The sequence below is a fragment of the Pagrus major genome, chromosome 2 (assembly GCF_040436345.1).
Source record: "Pagrus major chromosome 2, Pma_NU_1.0".
NCBI lineage: Eukaryota > Metazoa > Chordata > Actinopteri > Spariformes > Sparidae > Pagrus > Pagrus major.
The window spans coordinates 13,087,547-13,114,517 of record NC_133216.1 but is presented as its reverse complement, the minus strand read 5'-3'; the positions used below and the strand labels follow the sequence as shown (position 1 = coordinate 13,114,517).

General features: G+C 41.2%; 1 protein-coding gene across 4 annotated transcripts in view; it reads left to right on the top strand.

Moving 5' to 3' along the window:
• The first annotated feature begins 9,597 nt into the window (after positions 1-9,597).
• LOC141011509 (neprilysin-like) overlaps positions 9,598-26,971 on the top strand; it is a 39,164-nt gene continuing 21,790 nt past the window's right edge. Inside the window, exons 1-4 of one of the 4 annotated variants that reach the window (XM_073484674.1) lie at positions 9,598-9,990; positions 14,817-14,993; positions 16,440-16,475; positions 19,066-19,227. In XM_073484674.1, coding sequence (XP_073340775.1) covers positions 9,948-9,990; positions 14,817-14,993; positions 16,440-16,475; positions 19,066-19,227 — 418 coding nt within the window. In that variant the 5' untranslated portion in view covers positions 9,598-9,947. Of the gene's footprint in view, positions 9,991-13,248; positions 13,451-14,312; positions 14,353-14,794; positions 14,994-16,439; positions 16,476-19,065; positions 19,228-26,971 lie in introns of those variants that run through there. The other 3 variants (XM_073484695.1, XM_073484688.1, XM_073484680.1) reach the window with 3 other exon arrangements.

Genomic DNA, 26,971 nt, shown 5'->3' with positions numbered 1-26,971 from the left:
ATGGCTCACTGTCACACGAATTAAGTAAACTGCAACACGTCCGCCGCCGCTTTCAGAATAAACGGCCTCAGTTGAACTCAGCCGTCAAATGAAGCTTCCAGGAACATGCATCAGCTTGAAATGAGGCAGAGAGGCAAAGTGGTGAGAGGTAAATTATGAAATATGATTGTTCATTAAATAAACATTTGTGCATCAGCCATGTAAAGTTAAAAGCGTAATGTCTTTCCACAAAAGGATCATATGGGATCAGGCCGTGGTCGGAAGGTTTTCTTGACTGACATCTGTGCATGAGCTTTGGCTATCATCCCAAATGCCGCTGACAAGCATGGCTGGGCAAAGTTTTAAAAAACCTTTCAAGCAGGCATGCTATCAAACTTGAGCGCTCTTCAAAACAGTGGCGGAAGTGTAGCAACTCCCCAGCAAGTCAACTGGCAGCAGATTTTATCTCAGGGAAGTATGTTTTCAATCTTGGTCTTTCCAATCCAGCGCTCATCTCAGTCAGAGTTGAGTTAGAAAAATTTGGCGGGCGTAGAAAATCCTTCCTCTGAACATCACTAAAAATAACAAGCGTGTTTCACCACAGGGGTTTACAGCTTCTAGTGGATGCTGCTGTGCTTTCATTACACAACATTAGAGGGCAGTGGCTTTACATAAAGCACCAAAGCCACTTCCACATCAAGCAGAACCCTTTAAAATCCATCTGAGAGTGGGGGGGTAGATCTCAGTAGTTAGTGTTAACAAGTCTCTCTATGAGGCCTGCTGTGTGTTTCACCTTCATGCTGCCTTGACCCTATTTGCTGCATAATTTCCACCGCACATCATATCCTCCTTTACTGCTGAAACTTTGAGAAAGATGGAAAATACAAATAGCAGCAGTCCCCTGGTGCTTCGAGAGTGATTGAAAAAAAAAAAAGGAAAGATGGACAATTTGTCGGAATCTGTGTTGACTGCTCAAAGTCAAATAGAGTAAAACATTTCCTGTCAGAGAATTTAGGACAGAGGGGGAAGACAAGAGAGGGGGAGGAAACAGAGTGTGTAAACCCAAATAGAGGTGTAGGAATGTCAGCGGTGGTCGACAGATCCTTTTGGCATGTTAAGACAAATATTGCTTGAAACAGTACGATGTCCGCTCACAGAACACTGAGCACCGCACGAAGGTGACCACATGAGCCGATGCTGTTGTTCACAAGGACGTTTGTCACAAAGTACAGCAGTTACCCATGCCGACAAAATGCCACAGAATTAATTCAAAGAACCCCGGTGTCCTGGGAATCCGTCTAGACATGCCTTACGTTACGATCAGAGGCTGCTTTCAGTCAAATCCGTCTTCAGTATCAGGATTAGGATGAATCCCACCGTTGCATCTGCATTGTTATGCACCCACATTATGCCGTGCCCAGATTCCTGCTGAAACATGCGGCGTGATGACAGCACAGATGCAAAAGGTACAAAAGAATAGAATCTGTGTTGAAATCAATCCATTGCTTCCATAGACGGAACATCCTGTGCATGTTGTGTGAAGTGCCGGCTTAAACCAAACATCTTTTCAGTTCTGCAGCTCAATAGATTTTTCACACTTTTCAGTTTATTCAAAAATCACTGATACTTGAAAAGGCAAGAACTATAATGTTGCCCATAAGCTGTTCTGTCTAAACCAGTTTTTGTTTGTCAGCTTTCTTTTATCCCCTCAGAGGGAAGGCAGAAAAAATAGGTTTCTTTCAAGGAAAAGTAATCACCAGAGAGCATCACTGAATTGGAAAGGTGGAAATTTATAATGAGTCAGAAGGCCACATTGGCCCTTTAACAATGCCCATGTATAGAGTAACTGCAGAGTTAGGTTCCACTTTATATGAGCGCCCTTTTACAGATACGAAATGTAACACTTCTGCATTAAATTGAATATTTTGTTTTGTTGTGTGCTTAGATTATCCCAAATGTTTCCAGTGATGTTCAAACCCATGAGAAAATCCACAAATTCACTTAAATGAGGGTGCATTTCATTTGACCACTTATCGCTATAACTTCTGGGATTGAGTCAGAGAGTGAGGAAAGATGTCGTAACATCGCCTTGTCCATGAACGTTTGCGCCTGAGTCACTGAGCAATGGTGGTTGAGTAATGGTGTGTTCACCACAGTGAAGCAAACTTTGCCTCACATCACTTTCACAAGTTTGATCAGTTATTTTCTTTACTCCAGAGTGTTTCTAAACCCCAGATTACCTTACTGCACATTAACTGTAAACTAGGATATGTCGGTGAATTCAGGTCAAGAATCTGGTTCCCACTCTTCTAACCTGATATGACTCTGGGTGTTTATTCCTCCAGTAGGTCTGGCTCTGCACACAAGCCTCCAGTTGAGCAGTGACTCAGCTGGAGAGTCACTGCTCTTGGCAAACCTCTTGCAGCAGAAAAACCTTATTGTGCGATTGTGTTACAGTAAAAATGTAAACTGTTATAAGAACACATTTTGGGATGCCAGGTTGTGAAAAATTCCTTTGGCTTTGATAATGAAGCTATTAAACATGTTGGTAATCATTTAGTTAATGCTTAATATGTTGTTATTCTGCCAACTCTGTTCTTATAACTGATCTATAAGGCATTAATAAGTGATTAATTAACCATTGATGAATTAGTTACAACTTTTAAACACTTTATAAATATATAGGTGCCATAACAAAAAGTGATACTGCTACTTTTCAACACAAGCAGTTTCTTTTTGGAGTTAATTATTTCAGTACTTCTGTGTATAGTCTACCACTCTTTCTCTACTGTTTGTAGAGCCGACACTGAGAAAGTCGCTTAAAACAAAACACACACACACACACACACACACACACACACACACACACACACACACACACACACACACACACTAACCTTTATCGTGTCATTTGTGTACTAAGACAAATTGTGCAGTAGCAGACAGAGTCTAGTGGTTTATCAGCCTTTGAGAAGCTGCAAGGGGGTAAGAGAAAACACTTGGGAGAAAGCATGCGAAGTGGCCATGACAGATGAGAGCTATCAGCTATGTTCTGGCTCAAGTTCAGACCAATTCAGAACAGTGTACACATACATGAACACAACACCACACAAGTAGATGGACACACACACACACACACACACACACACACACACACACACACACACACACACACACTAAGGGATAGGCTAATAAAAGAATAAATGCTAATACATCTAATAATGCATTTTTAGTTGCTTAAAGTGTCCGTCGGGAAACAATTAAGAGCGAGACAGCTGTTTAAAAGGTTTCAGGCATCAAGTACGGCAGGGCCAGAGTCAGGGCAAGTTCTTCACAGTCTTGTCCCTGGTACAGTGTGGAAGCCAAAGAACAGAGAACAACACATGCTGTACTGGAGTGTGAAAACAAGTAGACCTCAGTCCAGGACAAATTATCACTCTCAGTCTGAGATCAAAGAAATCAACTTGACCCACTTGACCTTCAGCTGTGCGTAGCATGTGATAGTCTTTAGAGGGAAAGGGGATTGTGTGGATGTGTGTGTGTCCATGTGAGAGTGAGAAATAGACTGAACTGAAGGACACACTGTCAATGACGTGAAGCACCTGCCCACCCAATATCATTCAACTACAGAGTGGCAATTTCAGAGCTGCACTTGTGGACCAATTGTAAATTTACTGTGACATCAAATTTTGGTTTATGGACTACTGTTTTGACTCCTCGATTCTGGCATTACAGCCATCGTCATCTTGGGTTTTTTGGAGCCAGAAGTGACCCTATTTGGATGAGCAAGGGAGCACACGAATCACTACACCACTATCCTGATTGATGGTTGCCATGGTAGTGACTTATCAATTACAGTTGCCTATTATACTGTAAATGCGACCATAATTTACAAAATGAACATCATGCTGTATTGAAGAAGACCTCAAACTAGCGATTGAGACCATAAACTCATTGGGGAACTGTTTATGGAGGCAACAAATCAAGTGAGAAGTAGGGTCATTTTCTCATAATCTTACATTTAATCAGACTTCTTTTTGAAACTAGTGGAGTCGCCCCCTGGTGGCCATTAGAAAGAATGCAGATTAATGGCACATGGCTTCACTTATCAGAAAACAAAAGCTCTGTCCATATTTCATACAGTCAATGTTTTGGACCCACCTGCGCCACCTATTGGTAAGAAAAGTAACAGGAGCAGCAGCAGTTTCAGACTGCGCACCCACATGTGTGGAACTGGTTTGGCAAAAACAGCTCCTCCTGTGCTTATTTGTGAGTAAGTTATAAGCCAGGGGAAATGCCTCTTATCTAAATAAGAAAGAAAGAGAAAGAGCTGTAGCCACTATATGTCAAATTATTATATTATTCTAGTATCTTTTGAATTATTGTGATGGGATATGTTTTTGGTGGTAGAAAAATGTAACAATCATGGTGAAAATTGGTGTAATAAACTGTATGTTGCTTTCCGGCCAAGTAATCTTTGGGTTGGATCTAAATGGGAGGGACATGCATTGCTGTATGATAGAGCATCTTCTTTTATGCTGCCACTGGGGGGGAATTCTACATAAAGTGGCTTTAAAGTATTTGCCACATAGGTGCACCAGAACAAAACTGAGGTATTATCACTTAATAAAGCTGTTATACATAATGTGCTAGTAAACAGTTGCCTATTTACACACTCATCAGTCTTCTGTTTGGTTCTCATCAGGGGGTGTACAGTGGGTTTGGCTTTTTCACTGAAAACAGCTGCTGTTAATCAGCTTGATGAGAATACTTGGGATGAACCAAAATACTAATCGCCGTGGACCTAAAAGAGTAAAAGAAAGATGTTAAATGTTGAGCGGCTCATATCTCCATCTATCTTTGTGTTCATTACTACAGATGACCCGTTTCATATTAAGCATAATCATTTGATTCATGGTTCATGTAAAAACATCCATTAGGGCAAAAGGTAATATTTTGGCGCAAATGCAAAGTGTAAAGCTCCATTTTCTGGGTGGATACGCATGACATGACAACATCTTGGCACCTGAATGAATTCATGAACTGACATGCAATGGATGAAATTTGTCACAGCACAATGAGCATGATAACAACATTTTTATAAATTCAAGTAGAATTACAGATATTTTAATTATCTGATCTACGTTCGAGGTCCAGGCTTTCTACTGTAAGTCACCTGTCATTCCTTTCCACATCAGCAGATTCCTACACCGACCAACTCACTATGGCAAAGCAAGTGCAGGCAAGTGAAGAGGATAGTAACTGATGAAAGGAAATGTCTCTTCAATTGTGATTTTGTTCATGACAGCCACTTAACTGATAATCATAAAAGGAATGACGCAGGTGAACACACGGGACGGTGAAGAAAAGAGAGAAAGAAATGAGTTGTATCCCACTTGTGCATTTCAAATGAAATTGGAAAAACCTTGAAAATGTCATCAACAATCTTGGCACAAATAATGTGTATCTGAAAAAATGGTTTATATGTAGACATATGTAAGTGTGTGTGTGTTTGTGGAAATGTTTTATTAACATTGTGGGGACATAAGCTACAGAGTCACAACACGGGGACACACCTCCCATGTGGAGACAAAAAGCTTGTCTCCACAAGATAAACCATTAAATATAGTGATTTAAGCTTGTTTCATAGTTAGGATAATGCCTCTGATTAGACGTGTAGTGATTATGATTAAGGTTGTCTGAATCTTCAGGAAATAAAAGTAAGTAAATACGGTCATCCCAAAGGATAAATACATGTGTGTAAGGGTGTATAAAAATATTTTTTAATCATCCAGACTGTGACTGCTTCCCATGTGTTCAATTAGCTCATGTTTTATCACACATTCTATTTCAATCTGAATCACATGAATAGTGACTATAAAGAGCAGTAATACCAGAATTCTGTTTTTAGACACACTGAAAATGTTATTTTGCACCATCCGGTTAATCATAGATAACAAAAGCAATAAAAAAACTCCCTAACTCTAAAAAAAAAAAAAGAGACTGTCTGTGTCAGCCTGGAAGTATTGGCTAAGCCGGCAGTTTTAACCATTTTCTCCTCCTTATCTCTCTGTCCGTCTTTTCTGTTCCTCTTCTTGCCACCTCATGACCGCCACAAACCTCCATCTGAAAGCCCCTCTCTCTGAGTGACAGGGCTGAGCTTATTAATGTGTGTGCAGTATATCCGAGGCCTTGCCTGTGTGGGTGTGTTTGTGTGGTACTTTAGTGCAAGACTGTGAGTTTGTGTATGTGTGTGTTTATGTGCACTGACAGCAGACTTTGAGCATAACTGGACAGCCCGTCTGTTGCTGATAGGAGAGTCACTCCCCTGACACTTCGTGAAGGGGGGGGGGGGGGGGGTGCTGATACAACAACCCATCTGAGTGACCTTGATACAACCAAAGTACCTTCAACTGTCTGACAATTATACATAAGCTGAATATACTGTAAAAGAAAATATGTGACAGACTTGCCATTCTGTGTGATTCACCAGCATATGTGGAACACATGCAGAACTTCTTATTAGTCACAGTGTTTTGCTTCTATGCGATACCACCTCTCTGGAACATATTATTCATGTCTCGGAAGGTGGTTGTCAACAGTTCCTGTTAATTGACTAAAATAACCCACAACGTTGTCATTCAAATTTCTCATAATGAATGTGATGAATGAAGCAAGTGTGGAAATGTACTCTTAAGAAATGCATTTCTGCCAAGGCGCAATTAAAAACACATCTTTCAAGTTAGATGGGCATGATTTGCAACTGATCGTAGTGACGCAACACGCGTGTTACTACTTGATGCATGTGCAATTTCTGTAATGCTGTTTGGTTTCAACAGTAAAGCAGAGTGCACGTGAGTCCGTGTAACTGTGTCTCTGTTGGCACACATGCAGCTATTTTTGTTTAATACCTGTGTCACCCCGGGCACAGCGCAATTAAAATCCAATACTCTCCAGGAGTCCATAACACGCTGGGTTTACTGACAGCGAACAGAGCTCAAATGGCCAACAGAGAAGGGGCTAGGGGTTTTATTTGAAGAGCAAAGCAACAAAATGATGGAAATTATGATCACAGAGGTTGCACTGCCGGCAAATGTGAACATCCTTTAGATGCAATGACAGGCAGCTGCTGTGAAAACTGCTGTCAGTTCAGCTTCACAGATATTCAAAAAAATACACACAGAGACGTAAATCCCTCGGAGGGGAATCAAGCTGTTCATTATCAGAAGTGATGGAACATAGACGGTAAGATGGGGCGACACTAAAAAAGGCTTGTTTAAGCATTTATCTTTTAAGTTTGAGAGGATAATTGGTAATGGAGCTGTAATGAGAGCATATGTAGAGATGAAGTCAAAGGGCCACATAACAGGATTTAGGTGTTTTCAAAGATAGTTTATAAGTTTCCCAATTGAAGCATGTGCGGGTGTCATTGAAAAATGGCTCTTTGATCGGCCTGCTTTAAACACAAGCATATGGTAAAATGTCCTGTATCTAAATATATAAACGCACATAAGATATCGCAGCTTAACATAAATAGCATGAATGCGATCAGCCGCTGATAACAATGACGACAAGCTCTCATCCCCAGACTCCCCTGCTTCCACTGAAATTAGGTCATTTATTCTCCGCAGTGACTCTGTTGGCTTTCTTCTCACTATCATGCTAACTTTCGCTTTTAGACCCAACATCCTATGTGTTTGCGGAGTTAATTGCGCTCGCAGGGGCGACCCCCTGATGAACTTTGGCGTTCAACATTAAAGAGAGCACGGGCAAAAAGCCACATACAACCAAACAGCGACAAAACGGAGTAAATGGATCTAAGTAAAAGGTTTTTTTATTGGGCGGGATAGTGAGCGGTGTCACTGTAAAATTGTATGTAGGCTAATGAACACCGAATGGTTTAGAGTACCAGAGATGTCAGAGCAAGCAGGGTTTTACATTTTACGGTGCTGGTGATGACCTTTATCCCTCTCTATGGCAATTATCTTGGATCAACCCTATACGTGGTGCACTTAGCCGCTTACGTGATTTACATACATGAGGATAGTCGTGCACAGCACAAGGGAACCCTTCAGCGTTTGCATGTCGAAAGAATAACAAATGCATGCACAGGTGTCTGTAGGTGAAACAAGGCTAAATTTAAACACTGTTTGAGCAGCATTTCAATGACTGTTCTGCAAATCGGCTGCTGCAAATATACACATTGAAATTTGCAGCCTAGATGTCCAAGAAACTCATAAATGCGACATTACCATAAGCATCCTGTGAAATTCCACCCTCACTCTAGCTTAAAGGTTGCATTTACACTACTAAGAGCAACCTATATTAATGAGTTTATATTTTTGCATAATATATGTTGCCTTTTAGGTAGATTCAAATCGGGATGTAAAGCTGTGCTGCATGCACAGCTAGTTAGTTTCATTTAATGTATTTAACAATTTATTCAAACACACTGACCTTGCTTTAGTATCAGGATGACAGCGTGCAGCAGAACTGACAGTCAAATATGGGCTTTAATCAGGGTTTTAAATTGTTAATTGGGTGTGGGTGGTTCCCAAAGAAGGGTAAAAGGACCTCCAGGGGACCAAAATTAAGGGTACAATTTTGATTTTGAGTCTAATTCCCGGCTTGTCAAATACTGATGCTTCGGGTATCCCATCTAGTCAAATGGGATGATTTGGGAATGTAGGTCGGGTCAGCCAACAACCCAAAGTGTCAGCATGTGATAAGTTGGGAATGACACTCAAAAATCAAGTTTCTTACAAATTGGACCTTTAAGACTATCTTGCATTGTGTAAAGCCAGGGCTGTTGTGATATACCGATATTGACGATAACCTTGATATTTAAAAATGTAATATTGACATCAAGTAATTTCCTTGATGTGACAATATCGTGTAACATAGTGAGTCATTTCTGTTTCTTTCCACTCTTGTTTGGTCATCATAGGTGGTGGTTATTCACCATAACTCTGGTTAATGCCATCACAAAGTGGAAAATTCCATTAAGTGGTTACAGACTCTGTCTTCGCCTCCCTACACTCACATTTTGAGGGTTATTCAATTGCCAAAAATGGAGCAAAACACAAAGTAAGTTAAATAACGTGACTAATGATATCAATCTGTTTAACCATGACAGCCCGAGTTAAAGCCCTAAACAGCATGACTTTTAACTACTACCACACTTTTGGCAGTAAGGAACTGCTGATATTCTAGAAACAACTCATTTCATCTTCTAAATGCAAATTAGTGCCTGCAAAAATTCCACTTGATCACTATCAGCTCGCTACAGTGCGTCCTTGCACCATGATTACAACGAGGAATTTTGTCTGTGCGCATCCAAGAGCTTTGGATGAGCTGGTGACAGCCATATGAGTAAGTACAGTGAAATATACTACACTTCACTTCATCACACTCTACACCTGAATCTGCGCCCCGGAGCTATTTAGGAGCCTCTAACAGCAAGTGCCGCTGACAGGGTCACTTCTAAACGCCGCCCTGATGGAGGAGGCAACGACTCGGCGGTACTGAGAACTTCAGAGGGTTGCTTCACTGCCTCACTGGATGTCATAGGCTGTATAAATATGGGATCCCCCCCTCCTCCCCCCCCTCCCCCTGTGGAACGCACACTTGACCAATTGCGCCGCGCAAGAGTCTGATGGCTCATTTGAATTCTGCGATCCTCTGTGGGTAGATGTGGTACAGTGTAGTGGGGAGTTGTAGTGGAGGTTCTGTGTGCGTGTGAGTGTCTGTGTGCGTGCGTGTGTGCGTGTTTGTGTGAATCCTAGAATAGAAAGCCAAAGGGAAGAAGAAGAAGGAGAAGGAGAAGGAGAAGGAGAAGAAGAAGGAGAAGGAGAAGAAGAAGAGAGGCGGGATCGGTGTGTGCCTTGTTGAAAACCCAGGCTGTAAGAGATCGATCAGCACTTCGCGCTCCCTTTGTGGATTTGATGGATGTCTGATCAGTGGATGTGATGCCCATATATATCATCGACCGAAAATTTCCCGACACATCTGGTAAGTCGCTCACGCACCCCGAGCGCTTCTTATAACGCGGTGCCATCCCTGTGCGTCCCTGTCTCCCTGCGTGTGTGTGTGTGTGTGTGTGTGTGTCTGCGCGCGTAAGGGGCATTATTTTGCGTGTGCGCGCGTGCCGGCTCGGTGACACGGGGCAGCGTGCACCAGTTGATCATGCCAGCCCCCCCTGGAATTCCCGACGTGCAACAGGAGACGAGGAGCTGGCACGCATCTAACTGCGTCTCGCTCGGCGTGTGTGTGTGTGTGTGTGTGTGTGTGTGTGTGTGTGTGTGTGTGTGTGTGTGTGTGCTGCAGCTGAATATTTTTATCACTGGAGTTTGACACCTATTTGCATTTGGTCATATCAGAAAACACCCTTTCATCCACAGCGTCGTGTTATTCCAGCAAAGTATCCCAAGCTTATGTGGTGGATTGGGTTCACTGTCTCCCAGCTGTGTGATATTTTAAGTTGCAATGTCCCTTTAAAAGTTATATTTCCCATTCCATTCATACTGCTATCAAAAAACCATTAGAAAAGCAATTTAAGAGGTGGACTTCATTTCAGCTAGATCACAGCACCTTTGGGCATCAAGTCTCCTCCCCAGAAAATGATTTTAAAGTGATTTTAGTCTTCAGTGTGCAGCTATAGGCCCACGCTGGATACCACATCTCAGAGAAGGTGTTATTTTAAGTTAAAGTAGGCCACATTCCTGTACTTATTCAAACTCAATTAGGTACATGGCATGTTCATGGCTCACGTTCGTGTAGGTTGTAAAAAACCCCAAAAAAAACTGACTCTGTGCAAGTAGGCTAGTGTTGACTTGTGTGTGTGTGTGTGTGTGTGCGGACACATGGGTGTTTTCAGGTGTCTCGGTGAATGATGGGTTTAATTTTGAAGGGGTTTGTGAGGTCTCACAAGACATGGGAACTTTTTTATGTATTAGATATATCACTGCAGACAGACGGAGAGCTGAGAAAAAGGAGAAAAAGAGAGTTTTGACTTTTGGTGTTGATTATCTTAATAATTCAGACACTGCAGCACATGTTAGATTTCAAGGAGAAACATCAGAGCCACATTATGGAAAGTAAAAAAAAGTATCTCACAGACATATTAGATGTATCCTTAAAGTGTTAATCCACCAATTTTACACATTAAAGTATGTTTACAGGCAGTGTTGTGTAAAGTGCCCATAAAAGTAAAGATAACATTACTTTGGTAAAAGTGAAATTTGCGCATATGAATTGTATTGAGTAAAAGTCTTAAACTATCTGATGGTAAATGTACTTAAGTATCAAATGTATAAGTAAAAGTAAATGTCAATGCACATATATTGTATATCGTATGTACACTGTATGCTCTGGGTCGGTATCAGTATTCTTTTTATCCGATTGCTGATAAAACAAATATGTTTCTAAACACGCTACTTCAGCTCTGATGCAGCAATCTGCAAAGTAACTAGTAACCAAAGTTATCAAATAAATGTAGTGGAGTAAAAAGTACAATATTTTCCTCCAAAATGAAGTGGAGTTGAAGTATAAAGTAGCAGAAAATGGAAATACTCAAGTAGAGTACAAGCACCTCAAAATTGTACTTAAGTACAGTACTTGAGTAAGTGTACTTAGTTACATTCTGTCACTGTTTACAGGTGTTGGGGAGTACAAGTGCATATGTGTCCAGAGGAAGCTGCATGTAATTGCCTCCAGTGATGTCACTCAGTGGTCAAGTTGCATTGTGGGTAATGCAGGCGCCAGGTTTTGAAAATAGGTGGAATAATAAAAGGCGATATCTCTGGTTCTGTTGTATCGATTTTGTTAAACTGTCCATAATGAGTCCAATAGTATTGTAGGAGTGCAATGCAACCAACAATGCAACTGTGCGACTGGGTGACATCACTGGAGGCAATTTACCAGATTACATGCAGCTTCCTCTGGAGTCACAAAAGGGTTTTTACTACTTTTTTCACATACAGTTTGCAGTAGTACTCCCCAACACCTGTAAACACACTTTAATGTGTAAAATTGGTGGAGTAACCCTTTAAAGGCATCCGTCTACACAGTCACATGCTGTTGCATTGACCCAGAAGCAGTGCTGATCAATTTAAATGAGATTTATCTGACTTTAAGCACGTACAGTTCCTCCTGTGTCACGTCACTGAAACACAATGTGAGCATTATCTCTGAGTGATAGTGCACGAGAGGAACATACAGTAAGTGGTCCTTAAGGATCATACCGAACATGCCTCAGCACACCGAGAGGGAGTAACTTCAACATAATTTAGGACCTCTCTCGGTGTCCCACTCTGCTTTTTATGGCTTCCCTTTCCCCCCTCACTCTTTTCGCACATTCCTTCACTCTGTCTTTATGTCCCTTTTCCGTCAAAATAAATTTTGCAGGCGTCTCATTTCTCGGTACGCAACGTGCCAAGATTAGAGCGAATGAATATAACGTACAGCCCCTCCAACGCTGACATGCAGGCATGATTTTAATAGAGCTGTGGGACTGCTGTCAAGGTGATGTGTTTGTTCGTGGAAAAAAGGAAAAGAAAAGAAAAGTTTCTGTCCCCTCTTGCAGCTGGAGAGGAAGTTGTGATTAACGTATCAACTCGTGTCATGATCCTGCTGTCTCATCTCCTCTTTTCAGGCCTTCAGACGCTCATTTTCCTTCCATATTTTTCTGTTGCCTTTACACCCGCTGTAGAATTACATCCTTCAAATGGAAAGGTATCCATTACCACCCCCTAGGTTGTAAATCTCATGACCTATAGTGAGGTCATGCATGCTGTAGCACTGCTGTGGAGCTGAGAGAGCAGCTTGTTGCGAGCTGTGGTCGTTGTATACAGTAATGGCCAATTACCAGGCTGGATAATGACTATAACCAGGGGAGTTTACAGTACGCAGGCTTATTGTTTAGTCATGAAGGAGAATGATAGGGGATTTGACATTCAGCAGGACTGTGGTTATGTGAAGGAGTGATGAATTCAGATGTGTGTGTTTGTACGTTAGGAGATGCTGTGTGTGTGTGTGTGTGTGTGTGTGCGTGCGTGTGTGGCAGTCGACTTATCCAAAAGAAGCAAAGAGACTTTGAGCTCTCATCTTAGCCTGCACGCAAAGAGAGACCCACCCATCTGCACAGGCGCTTCATGACACGAGCTTGTAAAAGTGTGTGTGAGAGCATGGCTGCGGACGAGCATGCGTCTGTGCGGAGATTGCACAAGTGTGTGTGTGTGTGTGTGCATGCCGTCGGTAAGGGATTAAGGATTAATTGCCTTCAGAGATAGACTTAACTGCTTGTTACATGAACTTTGTAAAGTTCTCACTTGGCCCCAGAGAGGCAAACAACAGTGTATAGTGAGGAGCGGAGGGAGAGGTCCCACTTGTTTTCCGTTCTTCAGAAGTTTGTGTTGCTTGTTACTTTTTTGGTTTTTGTTTGTTTTTGTCTGGAGTGTACTGCCACCAGAGGGTAAGAACTTCCCTTGTTCTCACCTTTCGCTCCAAGACTGGTTTGAGAAAAAATACTGTTTGCCTTTTTTTTTGCTAATTTGTTTTCATATCACTGCCTTGTCTTTTTTTTTTAATCTCCCTTTTCACTGTCTGTAGTTCCTTTCTTCAGCCTGTGCCTGCAAAAAAACCCAGAATGTTTCCTTTATTGATGTCAAAATTTATATTTTTCAATTGAAACTGCTGTGTTCTCCAAGAGCCAAAACACTCACTCTTTTTGCTTTGTGGCTTCAAAGATTATTTGATTGATACAGTTGGATTTTTAAAGAATGCTGATGTGATGAAAATCCACGAACAGATTCTACAGATTATTTCATCTATTTTTTGCTCATATATGAATTACACTAACTTCTCTGCTATCTAAGTGTCCTTGCTTTCTTCTGTTGAGGGCTGCAGCCAAAGATTATTTTCATTATCGATTAATTAAAAACAATTAAAGCATGTTTCTCTTCATGCTCCTACAGTTGAATGTTTGAGCTTCACTGTGTGTGACGCTAGAAGGCTGTTTTCACATCATTGCTGAAAAGGTCAAATTTGTCAGTGCTCACTGAAAATCTGATTTTAAGAACATCATTTGTTACATCGCAAATAGTTTGGAAGCCAGTTCTGGTCCAGTAGAGTGCCGAAGTCAGGCTGATGGGGAGAGACAAACACATTTTTGATCCTGTTTGAGTGTTGCCATGAATCAAACATATGATGTTTTTCAATTTAAAAGACAATTTTTTCAAGTCAAGAAAGTCGCAGTTTGTCATAATTAAACCAAAACTACCATCTAGTTTTGTGTTAAACCGATCAGTGAACTACATCATCTCACTCAACACACATCACCAACAACAACATGGCTGCCAACTCGGCACGGAAAAGGTACCAAAAAAGATGAAAATCACAATAAATCTGCAGTTAAGTGAAAGGAGAGTTACAGTTACTTGTGTCCAGCAGTTAAATGTGTTTTACTGTCAGAATGATACCTTTTTTGCCTGCAAAAACCAGTTTGACACACATTAGAGAATTTATTTTTTCAGTTAAGCCATTAATTAATCCACTAATTGATTAGTCCATTAAAAAAAGGAAATTAAAAAATGTCTACCACAATTTCTCAGAGCCGAAGGTGACATTTTAAAATGGCTTGGTTTGTCAGACTAACAGTCCAAAACCGACAAAAACTGAATTTACAGTCAGATAAACCAGAGAAAACCAGCACATTCTCATGATTAAGAAGCTGCAGGCAATAAATGTTTGCTCAAAAAATCATGATTAATTGATGATCTAAATTATTGCTGATTGATCAGTCGACTAATTGTCTCAGCTCTTCTGCGGTCTCCCCTCAGGTGAGTTGATACAGCCGGCAGCAGAAGGAGGAGACCCGAGAATGACGGAGACCAACCCCCCCAAATCGGCTAAGAAGCCCCGCTGGACCTCCCTGGAGATCGGCCTCATTACTATCGTCTCCTTGCTCTTCATCGTCATTGTCGCCCTCATCATCCTTTTCGCCACGCAGAAGACTGGTGAGTGCTGAAGAAAGTACTGAGAACTGATTAGAAAAAGTGAGAAATATCTGAAAATCTGAGAGGCTCCAAGAATAAAGAACATTCCTTTAGATCTTTGTCAGACTGTGAGAAAAAAAACAGAGCGATCAAAAGAAGTGCGTCGTGTAATTAAAATCTATTTTCGGGAGCCATTCAGCGTGGAGGACATTCTTTTGTTTTTCTTGTCACCACAATATGAAGTAAACCTTTCAGAACTTCTTGAATCTCACCTGTTTTAAAATGTGCACACGCACTGACCATCACTTCCAGCTGAGTTCATGTTTAATGGTAAGCATGCTGAGGAAGTGGATTGTGTTCAGGTGAATAGAAGACACTCGAGCTGTGTGCTTTTAACGCAGAGTGCTAAAGTACGACCACTGAGCCAGAAAGAAGAAAGCAATGTGCAAAGGTCCTTTTTAGAGTTTACTTTGTGCTCTCAGGCATTCCTATACTGCTGTGTGTGACTCAAAACATGGTGCAATTTCACATTTCTGTGTAAATGATGAAGAATTGTGTGTCTCATATCTCGCTGCAGATGTCATCAATTCACATTATGAGATATGGATCATTTAAAAGGGACACAGTGAAATCAAACAGACCTCCACGCCCCCGCTTTCCTCGCCATGGGAAACCAATCGAACCGGCTTCAGATCAATGTCACAATATGAGCATCTCATGGGGTGTTTTTTTCGAAAAGCACAATCATTAATCTCCTGACAATTGCTTTGCTTGCTTTTTGGACTTGGATATCAAATTATTAAACTGGTACATACACAAAGTCAACATGATGAGGGCTTTTATAAATCACTTATAAGTCCAAGGGGGAAGGATCACTGTGATGTAGTATGGGAAAAGTTATCTACTAGTATGACATTAACATGCATGGTCAGCAGCTTGATTATAGATCTATAGGTTAATGATTGATAATGGAATAACTATGTCCAGCAGGTCAAGAACAGAAAAACAATCCAATTAAAGGTGCACTATTTAGTGTTGGGGAAGAAATTTCAATCAGAAGAGAAAGATCATCATTGACTGCTTTTAAAAAAAAAAATGCCTTAACAAACAAAGTCTCTTTCATACTGTTTTACTTTGTTTATATTTGGTGGACCCTGCCACCTTTCTAGCTTGAAACAGTGTTCTGGGGACCTTATTTTCCCCTGAGAAGCAGTGTATAGGGTCATATGTGTTTGTGTGTGTGTGTGTGTGTGTGTGTGTGCTTGTGTCAGAACATGTCAGATTGTGTTTGATTAACAGTTCTGCACCTAAATCATTCATGACAGTGCGAAAGAAACACTTCTAAGCAGTCATATGAGTGTAAAGAATGAGCTGTAGAAAGAAGAAGCAGAGAATGAGCTTTTGACATTATGACTGATGACTGCAAAAATACCACTGAGTGATGATTTGTTTTGCATTTTCCTACAGATGAAATCTGCACCACAGCTGACTGCACACAGTCAGGTAAGTGTTGTGTGTTTGTTTGTGCCATTTCTTTATTGTCTCCATCTAAAGGCTTTGATTTTTCACAGAGGCGGACAGAATGGGAAAATCGAGACTGCTGCGGGAGCCGGGGGATTTCAGACGTACTTAGACAAAATGGCCTCTTCAAATGTGAATATGTTGCCTCTAAGTCAAAACAGTGATCAGCACAAATATGTTGCGAGGGGTTATTGTTCTCGGCTCACCTCTGAACAACAGTACGAGAGGAGTTGAGAAACTGGTAATGGGTTTGAGCTTGTATCTACAGCTTAAGCAAATCCACTGGGATCTGCGTGTGCGACGTGTGTCCAAAGCTGAAGTGTTTCAACATATCCCAGAATTGTTGTGGAGCTTTTGTAACTTAACTGTAAGTGCTCCTTGTTTGGTTTTCATGAAAACACGGCCACAGTTAATTAAAGATTTGTAGCTCTACTTCTAGTTTCCAGCAACAGATGCCAATTCATTTTAGATGCATTTTCGGGGAACCGCTGTCCCAGTTCAGTCAAATATGACAGGCTGCCCTCGTCACAAGAGATCTCTCAGCAGCCCTCATGTAATTTAATTACAGCTCAAAAAACTTAGCGCATTTTCAGTATTAGTTCAGCACTGAACCCAATTACTGCCATTTTACCTTCAGACTTTTGTTTCTAGCCTTTTGAATCATATTTTAATGAATGTGTTTTTAGGATACATGTTGAGTATGTTAGAGCATGAAACAGTCTGGCGAGCTTCCAAGTCTCAAGGCACCACACTACTGATAGTGACAATTGACACGCCTCAAATGAAGCGCGTCATTTCATGCTGCTATGGCGCACTGCAGGCATCAGATTTGAAATGCCAACACCACAGAATCAGCTGTATTTATATGTAGCCCTCATATTACTCTATAGTGACCTCAGTTGTGCAACACGTACATAAACACATGCAGCCTTTCAAACCCAAAATGAAAACTCCGCCTCTGTCTTTACATCTCCTCTCCTCCTGCCTCCTCACACTTACATTTACCTCAGTTAAAGTTTTCACAACAGCTGAATTTGGTCATTACTGATGACAGATTTCCCAGCAGCGTGTCCTCACAGGCCACAGCTGTGATATCTCTCACCCTCTGTCTCTCCTTACATTCTTTTTTCCTTTTAGCTCTTTCCAAATGGGTACCGCGGCGGCAGAAAAGCATTTATGGTCACTGGGTCCCTATTTGAAGCTTTAAAATTGAAACAACGTCGGAGTACGGGTGTCACGGCATCTTGACGCACCTCAAAATGCTTTTAATGTGCATTCGGACATTTAAAACAATGGGTGGGCTTCAAAACATGAGCGTCAGACGCTTTCAGTGCATTTGGCCCTTTGAGGCCGTCCATCATCTAGTTCCAGGGCTCTGGTATTGTGCATGCTCACTCACTTACATGGCGTTCTGGGACACTTTGGCCCTGTCCACATGTACATGGGTATTTCTTAACAGGAAGCTTATCTATAGATTTTGGGCTTTTGTACACATGTAAACGGCATTTCAGGTCACTGAAAATGGACCTTTTGGAAAACTCCAAATACACAATACACGCAGATACACAAGTTTATCAGGAGTGTTTGAGTTTGTAAAGTAATGAAATGGATGTTACATTGTTTAAACATTGTTTTATATTTGGAGAGACGCATATGGACATCTGTAATATAATGATGGAAAAGAGAGACTGCTTGCAATTTTTTGCTGACAAGTTATCCGGGAAGATTCTGTTTAAGAGCAGTCATGTTTCCCTGCCTCGTTTATAGTATTTTCTGTAATTAACGGCACATGCATGCCCAGTGTACTTGGATGGCCATGGTATATGTATTTTCAGAGGAGATTCACAGAGATTTTTTTTTTATAAAACCCTGTTTACAAAAATACCTGTGTACGTGTGGACTAGGCCTCAATTTAATGGAGCCCTCATTAAAGTTACTGATCACTACTGTGCTTTTCCTGCTTTTTTTCAAATCAGCAAGTAATGTTTAATACGATACTTTTTTTGAGTGAAGACCCCAACACTGTTTAATTTAAAAAGGAACCATAACACTGACAAATTGTAGTTTTGTTGGGGTCACGTGCAGGACTATTTCTTGGTAAGGCGCAGTGACTTCCTGGACTCACCACTGGTTGCCTGGTAACCTCAAAGTACAGCACATAACTTCAGTTTTTGTACAAATTGAACAATATGGATATAATGTGATATAAAATGTGAGTTTAGTGAGCTTTGTAGGTGGAATTTTGTTACCTTCAGATGGATTCTGCTCACTTTTTCACTGTTTCCAGTGTTTATGCTAAGCTAAGCTCACATATGCGAGTGATATTCATTTTTTTCCTTTAACTCTCAAGAAGAAAGTGAATTAACATATTTCTGAAAATGTCAACCCATTACTTAGTGAAACAACAAGCATCTCTGCCCTTCATAGACTTGCTAATCAGGCTGGTAAGAGGGAAATTCACATGCAAAATGTTATACTATTAAGGCTTTTATATCATTAGTGGTGGTTGATTTCCTGCCAGGTATTTCTTTTAGCATGCTCTCAGATCTCTGTTTCCTCTCTGTCTGTGCAGCGTCTCGTCTCATTGAGAACATGGATGCTAGCGTGGACCCCTGTGACAACTTCTACCAGTACGCCTGCGGAGGCTGGCTGAAAAAGAACATCATCCCCGAGACCAGCTCTCGGTACAGCACCTTTGACATCTTACGAGACGAGCTGGAGGTCATCCTCAAAGGTCGGACACCTACACGCATCCACCCGCCCACGCACAGGCAAACAAACACAGATCTACATACAGCGAGGTACAGACAGGCCGCTCATTTGTGAAAAATGTGGAGACCTGTGGTGCCTGTTTTTATTAGAGTCATAATACTTTATTTAATCCATGATTAAGAGTTGTAAAAGCAGCGTAGAACACTAAGTCTTTTTCAGTGCACTCGCTGTGTGAGAGAACAGCTTGATTCAGTTGCTTGAGAATATGAGCTAAAGAGGGCTGTCCTTCAGGGAGCGCAGCTCTATAGATATCACAGATGCCATGGGAGTTTTGGCTTCTGTACTACCATGTGAGCTGGGTTTGTCAACAGAGCAGGAATTATCTGTGTGTGTGTATGTGTGTGTGTGTGTGTGTGTGTGTGTGTGTGTGTGCATGTGTGGATATTGCTTTCAGGCTGTTTTCTAAAGACGTCAACACACAGTAGTGAGAACAATCTTAATAGCACGTTTGTGTATGCGTGTGTCTCAGGTGTTTTGCCAGCTTTTAGCAAGCATTAGAGTCTTGTTAGTGTCCTTGTGGCATGCTTGATACAGGGAGGGTCACGTTACGCCGCATATGTGCGAGCGCTTACGGATGTGTGTGTGTTTGTGTGTGTGCGCGTGTGTGTGTGTGAGGGTCCATACTTCACCAGGAGTTGTCTTCAGGAAGGCCAGTCAGATCCCGGGTGCTAAATCTTCAAGGGGCACAAACCTTCCATGGACAACCGAAACTCCTCATCTACCATAAATTTACAATTTATATGCCGGTCCCTTCCGCGATAATGAAGACAGTGCAGATCGGCTGCAGGAGAAACAGAGTGATTCAGAGGGGGGCGAGAAAGATTGATCCTTAGTGGGAAAGGAGAAACCAGAGTTTAAAGTGCAGCCTGTCTCGTGGACTCAGATAATTCGCACCAGCCTCGAGCACTTTATCTGTCCAATCTTGATGGAAAAACACAGAGTCTCGTGTCGCGGACAGCCCTTTTTTTCTCTCTCTTTTCTCCCTTGCTTTCTTGCCTTTCTGTTGTCCACTGATGACATGCAGATTATTTTTCCTAAATATAAAACTGAGCGTGGGTGTTAATGGATAGATTTGTTTATTCAGTACATCATTAATATGCATAATATGCATTTAGTCTCACGACACATTGTTGTTTGAAAGGACAGGGAATCTATTATGAGCCTTTAATAAACATTTTTTCTTTCTTAAACCTTAAAGGAAAAGTTCACCCAAAAATGAAAATTGAAGGTAGGTAGTCTGTGAAACATTTCTGGAGCTTTTACAGCAAAACAGCACTGCAGCATTCTCCTTAACAACTGAAGTAGATGGGGAGTAATCCAAGTCTCCAGAAGCCCTCAGATAAGATTTCAAATGGATTTTAAAAGATGCTTGTTTTGCTGCTTTTGCGGCTTCTGGAGACTTGGACTACACCTGTGGAGCCTTATGGACCCATTTTATGTTTTTTTTGGTTACTTTTAGAACAAGTCCCCATCTGCTTCAGTTGTTTAGGAGAACGCTGCAGCACTATTTTGCTGTGGAGCTCCACAAGTATTTTATGGACTGCAAAACTTCTCCCGACCTTGCATTGGCATGAGGGTGATAATAATAATAATAATTAATAATGATTGAATTTTCATTTTTGGGTAAACTTTTCCTTTAAAGCTTTATCTTTCTGTCCTCTGGAAAACAAATGCCTTTAAACTAGTTCACTGCCCTCACGTTTCTTTTATTTTTCTTGATAAACACGTTTTTTTTTTTTTCCCCAGATCAATATAACATTCATTACGGTTCAGAGATTGCTTGTAATGTAGTCAGCACTTGTCCCTTTTGAGGGTGCTTGCGGTGGGAAAAGTGCATCTTCATTCGTTCTGTGTAGCCTAATTATAAAAGTGCGTTATTGAAATTCTGGGCTGTTGTTCCTCTGCAATGATTTGCTCGAACATGATGATTTTAGAGCCACTGCAGAGTTTTCTAATTCCATTTCAAACAAACACGATATACTGGTGTCAGAGTCATCGGGAAAAACAGAGGCAGCTGCGAGAATTGTCAGAAAACATGATGCATACTAGCTTTTTGTTGCATTGTGACAACTTATAGCCCATCTGTTCTGTTCTGCTCCGCTCTCTCCATCTCCTCTCCTCTTCGTGGCAGCCTTAACACCCATAAAAATCACACACAGGGGAGAAAAAGGAAAACAAACATTGCTTAACAAGGGCTCATTTCTCGCATTTTGTTACTGTATGCGCACTTACGTACATAGCACGTCTCTGTGCGAGTGTGTGGCGTCATTTCACACTTTGTTGTATTTTTTTACTATGATCGAGCAGATTTACCAGAGGTCTTAGGGTGAAAGAAGATATTTGCTGCCTGTCTGAAAACAGAGCGAGATGATGAAATATTGGGCAAAGTGCAACAGTTGATGTTTTTCAATAAATGTCCTATTTGCTCTAAAAGCTGCCAAAGAACTGATCCTAATCATTTAACAGCTTAAATGTTGTACTCATTCCTTCATCGTGTCTCGCCTACCAGCCAGAGCTGTGCTGTATGCACACATGCTCAGGTTTACTTTGTGTGTGTTTTAAAGAGAATGCTGTGTATTTAAGATTGTACAGTATTTGACATTCCAGCCCGTGGCATGTGCGCATTCCGCTTTTTGAACATTTACAGTAGCAACTAAGACCCGCTCGCTTTCAGAGTTTCATTTGTTTCTCAACCGCTTACGCATGTCGAGCTATAGGCCCCGGCAGTGTGAGGCCTCAGCAGAGTTGTGACCTCCACTCTGGAGGTGACATCAAACATGCAACCTCTGATCCCGGGGCTGGCTGCTGCCGCCTGCTTGGATACCACCGCCCGCTGATGGACAGATCCTTTTCCTGTCAACAGCTTCGGGGGCCTGGAAACACCTGGACACTGCGGCGCTCTAGGGCTGCATGACAGCAATAAAGAAAAGGCAGCGTGCGTGTGTACACGCGTGAATGGCTGCGCAGATTTGCGGCTGCTTGTAAATGCCTCGGATTGTTCTCTGCCGCTGTAAAAGGACATAAATGATTCATAATGAGGCTATGCACTCTGATTGTGGTGTGTGTACATGTGTGTGTACGCGGCTGTGTGAGTGTTTTTTCCGCCTCCCTCTACTCAGGTGTGGCATACTGTGCAATGATTTGCCCAATTGACCGTGAGTGTTTTAATTACTAACTAGTTTGTGTCAGGAAGAGGAAGACGGTAGGCACAACAGGCAGAGGAGGATGAAAGAAAAGGAAAAAAAATAAAGAGCACTGAGGTGAAATGAAAGACAAAATGAGAGTGATAAAGGAGAAAAGATAGGTGAGATACACTGTAACCATAGGGGCTTTTGAGGAGAAATGAGGAAGACGCTTTGAGGATAGGTCAGGAAATGTGAAACAGCATGTGGTCGTCATCTCTAAGCTGAACCTGGTGTGTGCGTACGTCCATCAGTGCACGAGTGCGTGCGTGACACTTTTACGAGTGTGAGCGAACTGCTGCTCCTCTGTATTACACAAGGTGCTTCTCGCATGACTCCAGGTCTGAATCTCGTTGCGAAGGAGATAATTCCAGCTGGAGGCATGCAACACACGAACCAGCTTATGTTCCTTGTTGAATTTATCATCACCCGGAGTGTCGAAGCACGTCTGTGACGTCAGAGAGCCGCTCAGATGTGTGATGGATGTCGGGCATGCTGCGAACAGTCTATGACACACAGCACAACATCTAAGAGACGGAGTGTCTGTCTTTTTCCTGCGATAACAATAATCGGAACAGAATTTATGTCAAACAATTCTGACTACAATGAGACTTTTTCGATAAACGGTTTGTTCACATGACCTCCCTGATATCAAAATTCCAGTCCAGACCCATTGCACAACACCATAAATACTGTATTTCTCATAAACATATCAAATAAAGATAGCAGACCAGAGGTTTCTGGCCAAGTGAAATATTATGAATATTAATGCAGCAATTCTTGGCCAACAAAAACATATTCAATAGAAAACCTGAATTGAATATGTTTTTCCCTGCTAGGATGTTATAAACAGCAGGAAAAGAGTTTAGACCTCCACCGAGGTAATAATCTGCCCTGTTAGCTGTCTCACCGCCAACACTGCACTGGGTACATGCAGATGACTTTTTTACACAGTGAGACGAGCCAAGGGGCATGACTTTGACTGACAACATGGCACTGAGGAAATGACAGAATGTGGACAAAGTTTGGCCTAATGGCAGTGCTAGTGGAAACGTCAGGAGCTCACCAAAATCAATTTTGAACCGGTAGTTTAAAGCAGTGATCTCAAAGTGGGGAATTGTCCGTGAAGGGGTCCCAGAGGCTCCCCGGCAACAGGGAACAATTTATTCCATCCATTAGTAAAAAATCACAATAATGTATGACTATTGTGGTCAGGTTTAATACACTTTATGTAATAAAACATCTAGAGTCATATTCTTATCAGATGGGGGTACATGGTCTATTTTTTTGTCAGTATAGGATTCCTTGACATGTTTCCAACTATTTTGGTCTTCAACCAACCATTTCAGTCATGTTTCAACCAAAGCTGTCAAACATTTGCTTTTCCTGCTTCTTAAATGTAAAGATTTGCTACTTTTCTTTGTCATTTATGGTGACAAATGAAGCTTCTTTGGGTTTTTGATGACTACCTATTACTGGTAGCACAAATGATATATTATGATATATTATTATGAGATATTATGATAAGCATTCATTTTCTTTTAAACGATTAATCAATTTATTGTGAAAATAAGTGTCGAATTAACTAATAATAAAAACTAGAATGGCACTCAGTAGAGTGCATACCTCCACCATGGCCCAACAGTCTCACATCACATCAAATTCTACATAACAGCCACCTAAATGCACCTGAGTCTTTTCATCAAGATTCCCTGACAAATTAATGATAGCGTCAAAAAATGCCCTATCCCGCAATGTTAAAGAAAGTGAGAAAAGATTCCTGTATCCTTTTATCTGGATCCGCACCAAAAAGACTGAGATCCACTGCATCAAATGACACTGTTGAGCTGGATAACCTTTTTCAGCTAACACAATAATGGTTTTTGCTCACACTGTAGTTCCCCAGAGGGATGAGCCACCGGGTCTGGAGGTATTATTACCTCTGCCATGGAGGTTATGCTTTGTCCGTTTGTTTATTACACAAAAACTTCTGATTGGAGTTCCATGAAACTTGGATGGGTCTCGGCCCAGAATAGACCTCATTAGCTTTTGGTGTGGTTCCAGATAAAGGGATGGAAAAAACAGGTGTATTTAGGTGTCAGGTATCTATGAGTGCTATTTAAAGATCCTAGCTCGGGTGAGCTTATTATGGTTGCTATGGGTGGTTTAAATTTAGAGTGATACTTGAATTAAGTATATCGATTGAATTAAAGGGGCCTCGGTGGACGTATGCATATTCTTGTTTTAATATAATTCTCAATGTTCCCTGAAGAGAGAAAGACAGAGTTTCCTATCTGACGCTACAATAGAGTTTATGTTATGGAAATCTTTTTTTTTTTGTATCGTTATGTTTGTTATGGCAGATGGCTCTTAGATACCCATGGGCCTTAGCCGCCATTGCTACAGAGAAGATGCCAGTCAGAGGTGCTGATGAGAGCTGTAGCAAATGTAGACTACTTAGTCATCACTATTGTTGCCAGATTCAGCAGAATGTGACAAGTAAAATGATTTACACTGCACAATTAATCATTGTGTTTCCGCCAAGAAGTAAACCGTAGCTTCTGGTTATCTTTAGTAGAGCCGGCATTAGAATTTTAAATGCAGTGCCTGCAAGTTTTGTATCTAAATAAACCTCGGGAGTTGTTGATTTCTCTCCTTTCAGCTCTATGAAGACAGTCTTTTTCCTTTCTATCCAAGAACCACATTTTTTGAACACAACCGCTTATCTTGAGGTGAGGTAAGAATTGAACCAGGAGACTTTCACTACCATCCAAGCTTTGAAAGTGCTCTAACGGTCAGCCAAATAACAGTGCCTGTACAAATAAACAGGAACGCCCTGTTTAGTTCCTCTCATTTTGAACAACCCCCCCCCACACACGCACGAATTGAAGTTAAAAAAAAAGATAAATAGACACTTGTATTGTAAACAAAAATCTGACAAAACTCAATTGTATAATCCTTAAATACCTCAATGAAGTGATTTACAGCTTCATCGAGGTAGTTAAGGAAGTTTTTATTGGGCTTCTGTTGTGGTTATATGAAATGTTTAAGTTATTTTGACAAATATGTGTCCTTACGGGTTTATTACCACTGCAAAGCTCTGAAGCCATATGAATGTCGAAAGAAATCTACCTCTCTATGGTTTCATAACACACAGAGAGAACAGTAAACATTTCTATTGTGGCTGATTGAGACTTATCACTTGCATAAAGTGTCAACTCATTTTGGTTTCAACCTCATTTGCAGCTTCTGTGTGCAATATACCCTGGAGAACTGCGTCACGATGATAAATTGGAAGCTAAACTCTTTCTGAAAACACTGCAAGTGAAGTGCCTGGTGGAACGAGAGGCAGTCAAGGATAAAATGGCAACGCGGAGAGGATAAAACTCAAAATTCAGATTCTGTATCATGCTGAGTGGTTTGGTTCAAATTGACGTGATGTCTCAAACAAACATCAGGTGGCACAAAATCCATTCTCAAATAAATCCAAACAGGCACACATATGGGGCGAGGGAGAGAGAGTGTATGTGTGTGTGTGTGTGAGCGAGAGAGAGGGTAAGCCTTTGCTGTGGTTAAACATTAGCACCAGGCAGTCAGTAATCCAATCACACACACATGATCTGTGCCCTTTTGCAGGAAGCGCCCTGTGAAGGGTCCCTATCTCAGGACTTCATTAAGATTAAATGAGCACATAAATAGTGCGCACATGGTAATGAGAAAACAGGAGGATTAGAAAAATGAAAGGGTAGAAAGAGCAACCAATGAAACAAGTTGAAACAGGGGAAAGAAATTAGTCTGATCGCTGAACAAAAAAAATAATAATACATTAGATTTCTTAGATTTGGAATATGTGGCTCTGCTAAGTTGGATGACAGTAGAGGGGATGTTCCACAAACAGGTTTTCTTTTATTTTGATCTGTTGTGACATTCAGTGAAATTAGAGATTAAAGAAAGGGATAAACCTTGTCGTAATTCTGTTCTATCTGCTTTGTCTAACTGTCCTTATTGTGATCGGTCTGACAGTAAGTCACGAAAATTGTTCTTATTTTATTCATCTTTATCTTTTGATCCCAACTCATGGCGACATGAGTGATGTGTCGTTGGACTCAGGGGAGGTTTTCCTGTCAGTTGGCTGTGCAATTTAAGATCCGTCCTCTATCCAGTATTGATCCTGGAGTTGCATTGAGATCTGCAGTATGATTGTGTATCTATATGTATTCCATATGCAGCATTTAGAGTAGATAACTTTATAAGTGACAGGCGGTACTGAGGCCATGTTTAAAGGATTTCCTTTGAATTTAGTATTGATATTTAAAGTTGATTTTACCGTTTTCACTTTCTTGCCCCTCCAAAAAAAACACAACAGCAACAAAAAATCCACCTACCAGCATCTCTTAAGCTCTCTGAGTAATGGTATGTGTCCACGTGGGCATTTTCCGAGCATTGGAAGCTTGACCAAAAAGGCAACACCCTGATACAGCCACACAAACATGTCCTGGCTGAATCTGACTGGGTGTAACACCA